This window comes from Corapipo altera, unplaced genomic scaffold, assembly GCF_003945725.1.
Source record: "Corapipo altera isolate COAL_440 unplaced genomic scaffold, ASM394572v1 23, whole genome shotgun sequence".
In the NCBI taxonomy this organism is placed as follows: domain Eukaryota; kingdom Metazoa; phylum Chordata; class Aves; order Passeriformes; family Pipridae; genus Corapipo; species Corapipo altera.
In genome coordinates, this window is record NW_020884878.1 from 25565260 (window position 1) to 25578005 (window position 12746).

General features: G+C 33.8%; 1 protein-coding gene across 6 annotated transcripts in view; it reads right to left on the reverse strand.

Annotated features, from left to right (window-relative positions):
- The window catches only part of DPH6 (diphthamine biosynthesis 6), a 198581-nt gene that overhangs the window by 120708 nt on the left and 65127 nt on the right, over nucleotides 1-12746 (reverse strand). For 5 of the 6 annotated variants that reach the window (XM_027638064.1, XM_027638061.1, XM_027638065.1 and 2 more), the window contains 4 exons: nucleotides 11236-11323; nucleotides 5386-5539; nucleotides 4363-4494; nucleotides 745-874 (listed from right to left, as the gene is read on the reverse strand). In XM_027638064.1, the coding sequence (XP_027493865.1) occupies nucleotides 745-874; nucleotides 4363-4494; nucleotides 5386-5539; nucleotides 11236-11323 (504 nt within the window). The remainder of the gene's footprint in view (nucleotides 1-744; nucleotides 875-4362; nucleotides 4495-5385; nucleotides 5540-11235; nucleotides 11324-12746) is intronic. The other variant, XM_027638062.1, reaches the window with a different exon arrangement.

Sequence of the window (12746 nt, forward strand, 5' to 3'; positions counted from 1 at the left end):
CAGAGGGTGGGATCACTGGCACAAAGTTTCACAGGTGAACATGCAGGAGCCTATACTGGATCCAGTCCTGCTCAACATCTTCATTCATAATCTGGATGATGGGACACAGTGTACGCTTGGCAAGTTGCCAGCCACATGGATCTTGACAGGTTCAAGAAATAGGCACACAGGAACTTGATGAAGTTCAGCAAGGAGAAGCTGCAAGTCCTTCAAGTGGGGAAAAAGAAACCTGAGTTCCAGTGTATTTTGGGGCCCACTGGTCCAAAAGCAGCTTTAGAGAGGACTGGTGGTTTCTGATGGACACCAAATTGAACACGAGCAAATAATGTGCCCGTGTGGCAAAGACGGCTGATGATATCATGGGATGCATTCTGAGAAGCACTGCCAGCAGGTCATGGGATGCAAATGAAAAGGAAAAGCAAATAAAATCCCAGCAATATAAAACAGTTGTCAGTTCACTCAATCCACAGAAAACTAAGACTTGCAAACAATGTGTTATCCTTCTGTAAGTACAAATGGGGGGGGGGCATTTGTAAGCCTTATGATATATAATAAGGTAAGAATTTTTAACCTTAGTGTTTTTGACTTGAGAAGCTGGGACGTGATTACTCCAAAAGGCAGCAAAACTCTACTTCTAAGTCTTTGAGGCACAAACATTTGGTAAAAGGCTTCACAAATATGGCAACAATAATTCAGTGCATTACAGTGTATCATAAATATACTATAGTAGTAGTCTAATCTTACCTTGCTGGTGGACACAAATCAAATTCTGTCTCATAAACTGAGTTTATAGCACTGAAATGTTTCATGCTCTTCATATACAGATGAACCAAAATAATATCCTTCAGTTTCAATCCCTCTGAAGTCATATTAGCTGCAGGATAAAAATAATATGGCTGTTAGAGAGAGAATATTTTAAATGTGTGTAGAAAGACACAAATCCTGGTTTTGTTCAGCAAAACCAACTGGTAATAATATGACTGAATACTTTGCAATATACTTTTTCCAATATAAAGCTATTGTTTTGATTAAATTCTTTCATGTTAGTTTTCCAAATACACAAAAACAGAATACAAAATAATCTAAACAGTGGTAAATTCTTGCCCCATGAAAACACATCATGCATTCATGCATGCAGATATGTTACAGTGCAAATTACTTGTATCCATAAGTTTTATTATCTCCATGTGGGGGGCAGAAGCTTCATTTTATGACAGCTAGGAATCTACAAAGGACTTTGAATCACAAAAGGACTGAACTGAAAGGGACAATAAGAGGTCCTTCAGTGCATCACCTTCTTCAAAGAAAAGATCAAATATTTATATGCTATTCCAGAGGGATGCTTGTCTAAGCTGTTTTTAAAGACTCTCACTGCAATAATAATCTTCACATAAAAAAAGAGTTATGAATGGCAAGACAGACAATAGGAAACAGAAGTGGCCACAAGAGAAATGAAGGAAAGATGAGAGCAGAAGAAAGTTCAGACAGACAGCTAAAGAAAAGATACCAGGAAGTCAAGATCATCTGAATGTGTATGCATAGAAGATTCCAGCCATAGCACTCAGGGAGAATGTATTACTCTTATATAGTCAATCATGTAACAAGATATGTGATCTGCTCTGCAGTGCGGATCTTTTGTAACTCATGAGCATTAGAAACTAAATGAAGACAAAAGCTTCTTTGAATATAGAACATATATAATAAGAGAGTACTATGTCACCTAATTTAAATAAGTCATGTAAAGCTCTTCTCAGTGTAATTTTGGGGATCTTGCCCTTTAATGTTACAGTGTGTACATGTATATACTTATATATCAGTTTTCCATTTGAGAAGTACAAGAGTGAAGTCAAAATACATCTCCAGAAAAATCAGCTGATAAACACAATGGTAATTCTGCCTGAAAATACAAATGTATTTGAATGCTGCCTGACAGCAATCACTATGTCAATACCAGCTGCTATGTCACCAGTTAAGGAGGAAAAAAGGATAAATTTCAAATTTCCAGTCAGAATTTTAGTCAAGAAGAAAGAGTCTCGGACTGCAGTTAGAAGTTCTGAAGCATTACATGAAATACTGGAGGGAGAAAAAACCCCCAACAAACTAACACATAGCTTCTCACACACAAACACACTCAGTCTAAATTTAAAATGTAGGAGCCAACAAACTGACTCTAATTTGTGGACACAGAGCAAGTTGAAGGCAGTGATTTGGATAAATTCATAATTTCTGACTTTATTTAAAAAAATCAGCTAAGTAAAAGTACAATCCCTTTCTCCCTGAATGAATTAGAGGAATGGTGGAAAATAACTTCTCCCTGGATTGTAATCAGAATAAAATTGACTCCCAAAGCATTCACTCTAGTATAAAGGCATAAATGGTGAACTGGTTACCAGTCTTACTTGGGTTCTTCACAAGAAATTCTGTTTCTCAGGAAGAGGAATCTTACATAGCATATCTCCAGGATATACAGGGAAACTATATAGCCTTTCTCTTGAATTTCAAGACACTCATGGTTTCTTATAATTTATGAAATATGATCAGGTGAAACTCACCCTTACTTAAGCAGAACTGCCTAAACAGAACTAACCCAAGAGGTTACAATGGCTGAAGTACAGCTTCTTTTTTTATTTTTTTTTTTATTAAGTGGTTATCCAGCATCCTTAGGCATAGAGCCACAAAATACAGTATTCAAACTGTCTACAGCAAGTAGCATTTTAGACTAAATTTTCATGTGTAATAAAAATCCATATAGTTTCCTTCAAGCCTATGGAACTTCACCATGGTAAAACTTCACCAGAGCTGCTTTATATTATATAAACCACAGCAATCTTTGTCATCTTCTAATCACATCTAAAGAAAAAGTTTAACAAAAGAGTTTAAGAAACTAAATGTATAAATAGTAATATAAGACATTCCCTCCCACTTTAGGCTTCATAAAATTCCATCCATTTTACTGAACAACATTTCATAGCATCTAGCAATAAATTTCCATTTCCAAATCCTTTTGTCAGCACTCATCTACTTTAGAGGTGATTAAACTAGTTAACCCAACAAAGAGGTTAAAAGGACTATGCTTATTCCATTCTCACAGCATTGAAGACTGAACTGCTGTACAGATTACGAGTTCAGAAAAAGCCATTGGTAGATTAAGTTCTCAGAAACAAATAGTTTCTTTTGCCATGACAGAACCATAAGTCATTCAGCTTTCCACACCCACGTCCAAAAAGAGAATATATAAATGTGAGAATTGATATTTTCCACACAGGATCAGAAAATTACTTTTTTTCCTTGCAATAATACAGGTAATGCAAGTAATCTGCTGAAAGCAATAGGTTACTGCATTAGTCAAAGACAAATCTTTTTTGGCAGATGCTAAGGCAAAAATACATGCTGTATGTACAAGTAGACTTCCATTCAAATATAATAAGAACACAATAAAACACTGTACAACTCTTTTGCTTCACTTTATAGATTACATGCAGATAAAAATTATTGTCATTTTTAGTAAACTTCTGATCATATCCACCTTGCTGATTTCCAAACAATCAAAAACTAGCTTAATGACCATCTACCAAATATAAATTTGCTTCCGAAAAAAATTCTAGGGTTTCTCCCCCATGCTATATTGCATCCTGAATGCTCTGCTGCACATGTAAAAAAATATGATATGATAGGACAATACCTTACACAAATTCATAAACAAGAATATGAGCTTAACCATTTCGATACTGAAAATTAGTTTCATTTTTATGAATGACACATGTATAAACATACTTCACTTAAACTTTTCAATGAAAAAATACAAAACAAAACCATGAACATTTTATTTTATATGTCACTATCTTGTAAGAGTGGGATAGTGAGGAACCTGGATTTCATGATTCTCAAGATAGCAATATCTCCTTTACATTAGGAATATAAATGAGATTTTCTGCTCCTGACCTAATCCTAGACGCCAAAACGCACAACAACTTCCAAGAAAACTTAATTTAAAATTATGGTAGCTACAAAATTGTTTTAGCAAGTAGACAGCATTCATAGCACACATACATACTCACACACAGAGTATATATTTCAAGAAAGCTATAAAGTGGGCAAGTACTGTGGAAATAGTATTGTTACAGTGATACAAACACTACTCTGGCTTTCCGGGGCCTTCAAAGTCAGTAAAATTATGATGTGTTAAATATCAAAGCTGGCAGTCTTTATATCAAAGATTCGAATCAAATGCAAAATGAGACGGCAAACCAATAACCACAACATTTAAAGTTGTAAAACCACATGACAATACAGATTCTTCCTTATACCATATTAAAAACACTATTAAGTGACAGCAGATAATGTATTAACTGACTAAATCACCTCTGAGAGAAGAAAATGCTTCCCGTGCTGCATCTTGAGCATTTGTGTCTTTTGATGGAAGGAAGTAGGCAGTGATACCTGAAAACCACTGGTAACCACTCAGGGATTTTCCTGAACTTGTAAATGTCTTAGCTATGGGAAACAAAGAATAGAACTATGATTATAATAATGAAAGATTTCAGATTAACCTAGGATATATTTTAAATTGTTTAATTAAGAAGAACTTCTATGGAAAAGAAAATCACAAACTGTAAAAACATGTTCAAAAATATTTACAAACAGATATAAAAATTTAAAATTGTGCTGGTAGCAAAGCTTCCAAATGCTACTTGACAAATTCTTCTCCAACACTGCCTTCAGAAAATATGCATTTAAGTAACATTTAGCTGAGAATTTCACTACTTTCTCTTCTCCTTTACATTTTTGCTGATCTTTTACAATGTCTCGGCCTGTTTGTTTACAGACTTGGCACAAGAGGTGACACTGAAAAACCAAAATTTTCAAAAGTATCCAAGCAACATGGAAACAGATTATCAAACCTGTACTCCAAATTCTAATGGAAGTTAGGTGCTTAACCTGGTTCTGATAATCTCTGCAAATTCATAACGTTTAGACATTTTTAAAGCCCACCAGGCACTTATTAATATCCAAGAAATACCAAGTACCTCAACACTATTCAATACTAAACACTGTTAGCTGTGAAACAGTCTTCAGAAAATTTATCCACCTTTGTACATGGTATAACAGTGATATTGTGGTACTCCCAGGAGGAGAGGGAGAGTGAGAGAAGGAAGGAAAAAATGTTATGCTCCTGTAACCTTACTCAAAATGCTTCACAACTACAGATCTATTAATTCATATCAGAAAAATACATTCTAGTAGATTCTCTTTTTTCCGACTAGTTATTACAGGTCGAGTACATTCTTTTCAGGAATGTTCGTATACTAATTGACATGGTCCACCTGGTATGAAATATTCAATCTTTTTTTCTGATTTTTTTTCTTAAAGCTGTGCAAAACTCACTGAAATCCAAAAAATTAGGTTTCAAAGGCTTCCAGATGACTGGAATGGTTTTCTGTGGTTCATCATCTTCTGATGAAGGGAAAATATCGTCATCAGTGCAGCTTATGTCACAAGAACAGCTATTGACCACAAAAGTACCTGAAGATTCCTCCTGCTTGAGATAAACATTACAAAATAAGCAAGTAAACAGCATGCCAAGCAGTATGAAATCAGCACATTTTATCAAATTATGTGTTTAAATTACAAAAAATACTATAGCTCAACAGGCATATATCTTAGAATAATTCACAGAAGAATAGCATACGATTTCTCATTAGATTGCAGAAACTGGTAGAACTTAACACACTCCTGTTGACATATCATATGGAAGAAAAGTGCAAACTTAGTAGTAAGTAAGGACAGTAGATATGGAAAATTATGAGACTCAAGAAGAGAGACAGAAAGAATAATATGATGAAGTAATGCTATTCCACAATTATATACAGGAGTTTTTAAAAACTATGTTTTTAAAAAAATAGTATAAACTAAGTGAACAAAGGAATTAAAGCACAAAAGTGACAATTTTATAGTTAATACCATCATCGAACACTTGAAGTTGAACAATATTTTATAAATAATTAGGTTTATATCAATATTGTTTCATGGAGATAAATAAAAGTATACATCTGTGTTTCCACAAATAATAAAAAGCTGATCAGTTGCAAAATTTTTGGAAATTACTATGATATATCAGAAAATTTTGCAATATCTCTTATGTAATTGCAAAAATAATTATAGACAATAATTAGAGACAACTGTTGATGTCAACATCTATGACACATCACAATGACTCATTAAAGGCTTATTCCCACAATGCTCAAAAACCATGGGTAAATAATCGCTTTCTGCAGCAGCACAGGGACAGGCTACAGAAAAGCATTAGGTGTGGAACCCTGGCACTCAGAGAACAGCAGGCTCAATGACAGCCTAAGTAGAGCTGCCAGACTCTGTTTAGTAGCTATATTCAAATCTCATACAAATGTTGGTCTTCCATTCCTCTCAACAGAGAAAGTAATCTAAGAAGCTAAAACTTATAGACTGCCACAAATAGACTAACTTTCCCTGAATAATATTCTCATCACTTTAAAAAGAAAACATCGAGCTTGCTATAATGACATTTTAATTAAATCTTACAGAACCTATTTTATCACATAACATTTTCATGTTAGTTCACAGAAGCAATATATTTTCTCATTTGTTACACAGTTTCTCCCACACCCACTGTACATTGTGATACCAATCTAATTTTGGATCAGAGCCTGCATGTATGCATACGCTTAACTATATTCACATAACTCATGTCATTGATGCAAGCACGCTCAGAATGAAGTTAAGCAAATGCACGAGTGTTACAAGATCCAAATTCTCCTGTTGAAAAAGCCTTGGAGCTAGGACTTTGACTGATATAGCTGAAATTCCATGCAGTGGTCTTTTATGAAAACAACAGATTGCCTTCTTGAAAAGCTTACATCCTCCGCTACAGAAACTGGTATAAAAACCTATCACAACACAGTTCTAAAACTGATAACTCTCCCACTGAGCAGCAATGACAATACAGTGGAGTAGAGATCTCAGAAGGCATAAGATTATGATAATCTTTTTATTTCTTTTGATGTACCTTGGTAACAGAACTCCTTGAAATAAATATAATGAGAGAGACCACATACATCTTGCAGTATTTCAAGTACAATACACAGACTCATAGGAAAGAAAGTCTTTTACTCCAAAATTCTTTCAAATAAAGTATCTTCATTATGAGAAGGGTACTAAAAATTATCTTTTCTAAGAGAACTGGACTAAACCTGCAATCAAATGGAGTAGGAAAGAAAATCCTTTATTTACTATCTTAGTGTTTGAAATAAATCAGCATATAGAAAAATTTTGCAGTATTTGTTACCAAGTTTTGAAAAAACAAAACTACAAGGATTATCTACATTCTTATGATGCAGAAGGGAAACTAAAGGTTACGTAGAAGAAGTATCATTCAATGATGACAAAGTATTCAAAAAATGCTACCCACAATGACACCAGCAAAACATGTTTTGCAACTTGAAATTCCTTCCTATTTTCCCTGACATCACTCATAAAGTCTAATTCTACAGCTAAAGTCCTGCATGTAGATTAACTAAATAATTCAGGCCTGAAGGAACTGGACAGAAACAGGGAACTATGTTAAATCAAATATAACCTACAGGATCACGCACCATTAGTACATATGACATGCAAATATCTCCTGAAAACCTTCTCTAAATTTATGAGTCTACAAGTTAGAGAACTTTACAAGTGTTTTTAAAATTATCTCCAAATTGACCTGTGAAATAGATTTCCTGATGTTTAACAGGGGCAAACTGCTTGCACTTCTGAAAAGTGTTCCACCCACACAAGTCAAGATCATTTACAAACAGGAAAACACAATATCAGTTGATGAGAGGTAATATAATGCAATAGTATTATACAAGAAAAAGCAGCAGCAGGTATGATTCCTGCACCTCTTATAGGCAAACAGAATCCTTTCTTCTGCCAAATGTAGAAAGAAAACTACATGACTCCCTCTAATTCTGGACTATCCATAACCTAAAGGGTTGCAGTTTCACAGCTTGTATTGTTTGATGTACAAGTGCTCCTACTCATTGGAACACGGGAACAAAGTATTCCTTATTAAATGAGGGAAAGAGCAAATCTGAAAGCATGAACAATAGCTAATATGTTCGCTACTGTCATCAAAAGTATGTTCCCAGCAGCAGAGGCTCCAACAACTCTAATTTCTGTTTATGATCACTTAAAAGGCAACACAATAGAATAACAGTCCATATGCAGAAAATAAAAATTTATGGAAGTTCACTGTGCTGACAAAGTAAAAATATTGTTTCACAGTTGTATTTTTCCTAATTAAAAATATTCAAAATTAATTTTTTATTGAGTACAAAAGCCAATACACTTGATTTAAAGATTCTGGAATATGCTTCAGAAATTGTCTCCCTTGAACAAAAAAAACATTCTGCACTGTAAGTGTATGAAGTGACTGTCTTATTGGCAAAGTAAAATATTGATAAAACTAGGTATCTATATTAGAGTGGTGACCTTGTTTTTTACCCTGAAGTAAATGAGGCATTCCCAAGTTTTGAACATTAATGTCTTATTACCATTATTACTTATTCTTAATATATAAAATGCCTATAAAAAGTATTTACCAAATTTTTAATAATATTTTATTAATAAAATCTTATATTTATTTATCTCTTTAGCCTATTCTGTATCTCTGTTTAAAAAAGAAAAGAGGGTGTGTTAAAAAAAGCTTCAATTATTATGCAAAAACACATCTTGAAGTTGCACAGTAATGTATTAAACCAGAACAGTGAGTAAAATGTTATGTTCCCCTAGGCATAAGGGCTCATTTTGCTGCCAGAAACAATTTAAAACAAATTTCTAGGCAGGCTTTGTAGTTAAACATGAAGAGATTTAGCTAAAGAAAATGCATTATAGAGAAGGAAAGACAGCAGAGACTAAGATTACACTAGCTATAATTGCATAATGATTTTAAAAGTAAATTCAAAGAATGTAAAATTAACAACTGTGGCACATAACAATGATAAAAATTAATATACAATACAGTTAAAAATATGTATACCTCATAGCTGAAATGATAACAGAACTGATGTCATAATACTTATCAGAATTACACTTCACTGTGGAGTCTATTAATGTTTTCTTCAAAGTGCTTACACAAGTGACTACTTTTACATATTGTTCATAAAGGTGCATTTTCTTTTTGCTTAATTTTCGGCAATCCTTTGAAAGCCTGAAACTAAAATTAGTTCTCCTTCTAAAGCAGTTTTCCCCTGCAGTACTTTGTTATTATAGGATTGGATTTCAAGTGCTGACTTACTAACTGATAGTTAAAATTTTCTGTAGGGCTGGTTAGCACCAACTAGTGACAAAAAGTACAGTACTACAGCCATATCAATCTTGAAGGCATGCATTTATCATTATGTAGTTAAATTATGATAACAGTCATACTCTGAAATGCTTACTAGTTCTCCATACTCATAAATTCTCAGAAATTTAGCTTATTTTATCATGACATAAAATAATCTATGGCCAAAAGATTCCAATTCTTTTCCCTATATGAGACAACCACAGCAGAAATTAGACTATTTTTCTTTTAACTCTACAATACATAAGTTTATATACCAAAGTCCAGGGTAAGCCTCTGCAAACCTTACCCCTTACAAAGTGTGACAGCTTTGTCTACAATGGATTGGAAATACGATTTACAACAACAATGCCTGAAAGGGTGAGGCTTTAACCAAACCTAAAACATCTACATAAGAGGAGGAAAATAACTACTGAACAGACATAAGGAAAATCTTGATTCTTATATAAAATGTTGTGCATTTTAATATGATTTTTTCCTGATTTATGTAAAGCTTTGTGGTTTTCATTTTCCCTAGCCTGTCACATTGTAGTGATGTAAGGTGCATTTTAGCATCAAGTTTGCCATGAGCAATAAAGTCAGTGCCCCCAAAGAAATATTAATATATTATCACTCTTCCCCACCATGCCCAATTCCCAAATATTCCTTTATTCAGCTTATTTGGTTTTGCTTCACATAGTTAGACTCGCTTTTCAGTCACCCACACAAATATTTAATGTTTTAGTTTTGAAAGAAATACCAAACTAGAAACTGACAGGATGAAATACAATTTACTTTCCAAGGCAAGAATGAGGCCATCATGGAAGAAAAACATAGAGGTATTTTACCTGTTTGGAAAAATAAAATTAAAAAACAAAAAAGGGAGGGAAGAGGGAAGGCATGACCTATTGAAAGACATTCAGGAAATGTAGTTGCTTAAGAGACATGAAATGTGAAATATCAATATAATAACACTCTATAACAATCTCTGCACCTAGATCATCAAAGTACAGAAAAACGTAGGAAGAGCTATAAAAAGGTGACTGCAACAGTAGAAGACAGATCATGAGACACTCTCTTCAACAAAATATTAAAACTTAGAGAGATTCAGGAGGAAAAAAAAATAATTTTCCCTATAAAATAGTAAAAAGAAAAACAGAAAAGCAATGACAAATACTAAGAAAATAAATTCTGGTTTGACCTTTATTCTGCTAATATGAAAGTCTGCAACCTTTAAACCACCAGAATTCCTATTCCTGTTCTGCTGTTTCTATAGAATCCTCAACTAAGAGAACTAATCCCAGTGAACTAATGATTCCTTTAAAATTTTTGACCAAGATGATCTCCTCTACATGATCGTAAGTCATTCGTTAGATGTATCTTTCATAGAGAAAAAATAAAACAAAATTCAGTATGTTCAAAACCCGAGCTTTTGAAGGTTAGTGAGGTTTTAAATCTTCCACTTTACATCAGAAACATCAAGAAGAGATGCCACCTCACAGCAAATCAACACTGTTCATACAGTTTCCTAATATAGTTGTGTTCTACAGTGTAACTACCTGTACAACACAGGTTACATATGTGCTTGACTGAACCATGCTGGCTGAGCACCTTGAGGACTCAAGATGAAAAATGCCACACAAATATACTACCTGTATACTATACTTCCTTGTGTCAAATATACTCGACGCAAGGAAGCATTTATGTTCATTCTTTCCTTATGATAAGTTCTGAAATTCAATGAAATATGTACACTGTTATTTGAAATTATGTACATTGTTATTTGAAATTACACCCACATGAGAAATGTAGGTTCATTCCAAATTGGGACAAAGCAACAGAAAAATAGAAAGCATGCATATATCTTTAAAGGAAGATAACATTTTCAAACTACTTGCCTTATTCTCCAGGTGTGATTTTAAAAAATGAAGGTAGCCAACAGGTGCAAATGCATCAGCAGAATGCACGATCACCTTGGCTGAATCTCTGAAATGCAAAATGTTTTTCATCAAATATTAGTATATAATTTATATATAGACAATACTTAGCCTCTGTATAACACAAACTCCAAGGTAACTAATTGAAAATCTATTAATTTCTTATCTGTGTTTCCATATAAATTAAGAAAAAGTAGTTTGGTATATAAAATCATATTGTCAAACATACACATTATTTTCAAGAATTTTCAATGTTCAAAAGGAATAAACTACACTTCCTGTGTCAACTGGCACTGGCAGGATGCATGAACAACTACAAAACCACAGCTGAAATGCAAAGTGTAAATTTGCTTTCATTACCTCTCCAACTGGGGTCCCCAAAGCAGCATTCAAGCAGAGGCACAAAAGCAGGGACACAGGCACTGCAGGGTCTCAGTCCTTGATAGGGGATCACCAAACCTGCTGGGTTTGCCTGTACTTCAGAAATTTGCACAGGCATAATATTCTGCTTTGATCTTTCCCACAGCAGGGTAGGAATCTCAAGTATGATTTTTTGCTTGATAGGGTGCCCCTAAGTTTATCACAGGCCTGTGTTATCTAAACACAGATATTCTACTCATCTAACATACAAGGTCAAACAACAATTAGTATGATACATGTATTTTTTGACACTCCAACTGCAAGCCACTTGAGTGTGTTTACAATTCTGCTCATCAATCTTCCCTTGTTTTTCCCACACTTTCAGACCAATATTGAGAGAATCAGTTAGCTGTAGTCTATGGGAGCATAAATTACATTATGTTTTAGATCCTAGAGACTAATATGTAAAGCAATCTTTTAATTTCACCAACAGATTTTTTTAGAAGTCCATTGTTTTATGTTCCAGGGATTAGTTTTTGAAGTATTAACAACACAGAATATTTCACACTGAGAAACTGACTGATTCAATCATCTTGCATCTGATATTGAAGATTACTAGACACAACTTTTTAATGCCAAATTTGTTGGTAACAATGATAAACTTAATCTGTGCTGATTCAAATTAGTTAGTTTTAGTTTTCATTTTTACAGACACAATCTGTCACACTGATTCACAAGAGGCAGTATCTGTTATATCCATCTGCATGATTTTACTACTCAAGAAAAAGGTAGCTCTAGGAAACAAACATCAGAAGGTGAGAAATGCAAAGAAAACATTAAAGAAACTCAAGCTCAGTACAAGAAAATCCCAAAATCATTGTAAATAAGGACTAAGAACACATAACTTTCTTGAAACCACAGTGCCCTTCGTACCTTCATAGTGTTCAATGAGATCATATAGATAGATTTCTAGTAATGTTACATAAAACCCAGGCAAACTCAAACCAGTTGAAGTCTCGGCCACATCCCAGTGCCTTATAGAGTAAAATTAACAGAAATAGCCGTTCTAGAAAATGTATTTTGAGATTTAAAATAATAAAATATTGCACAAT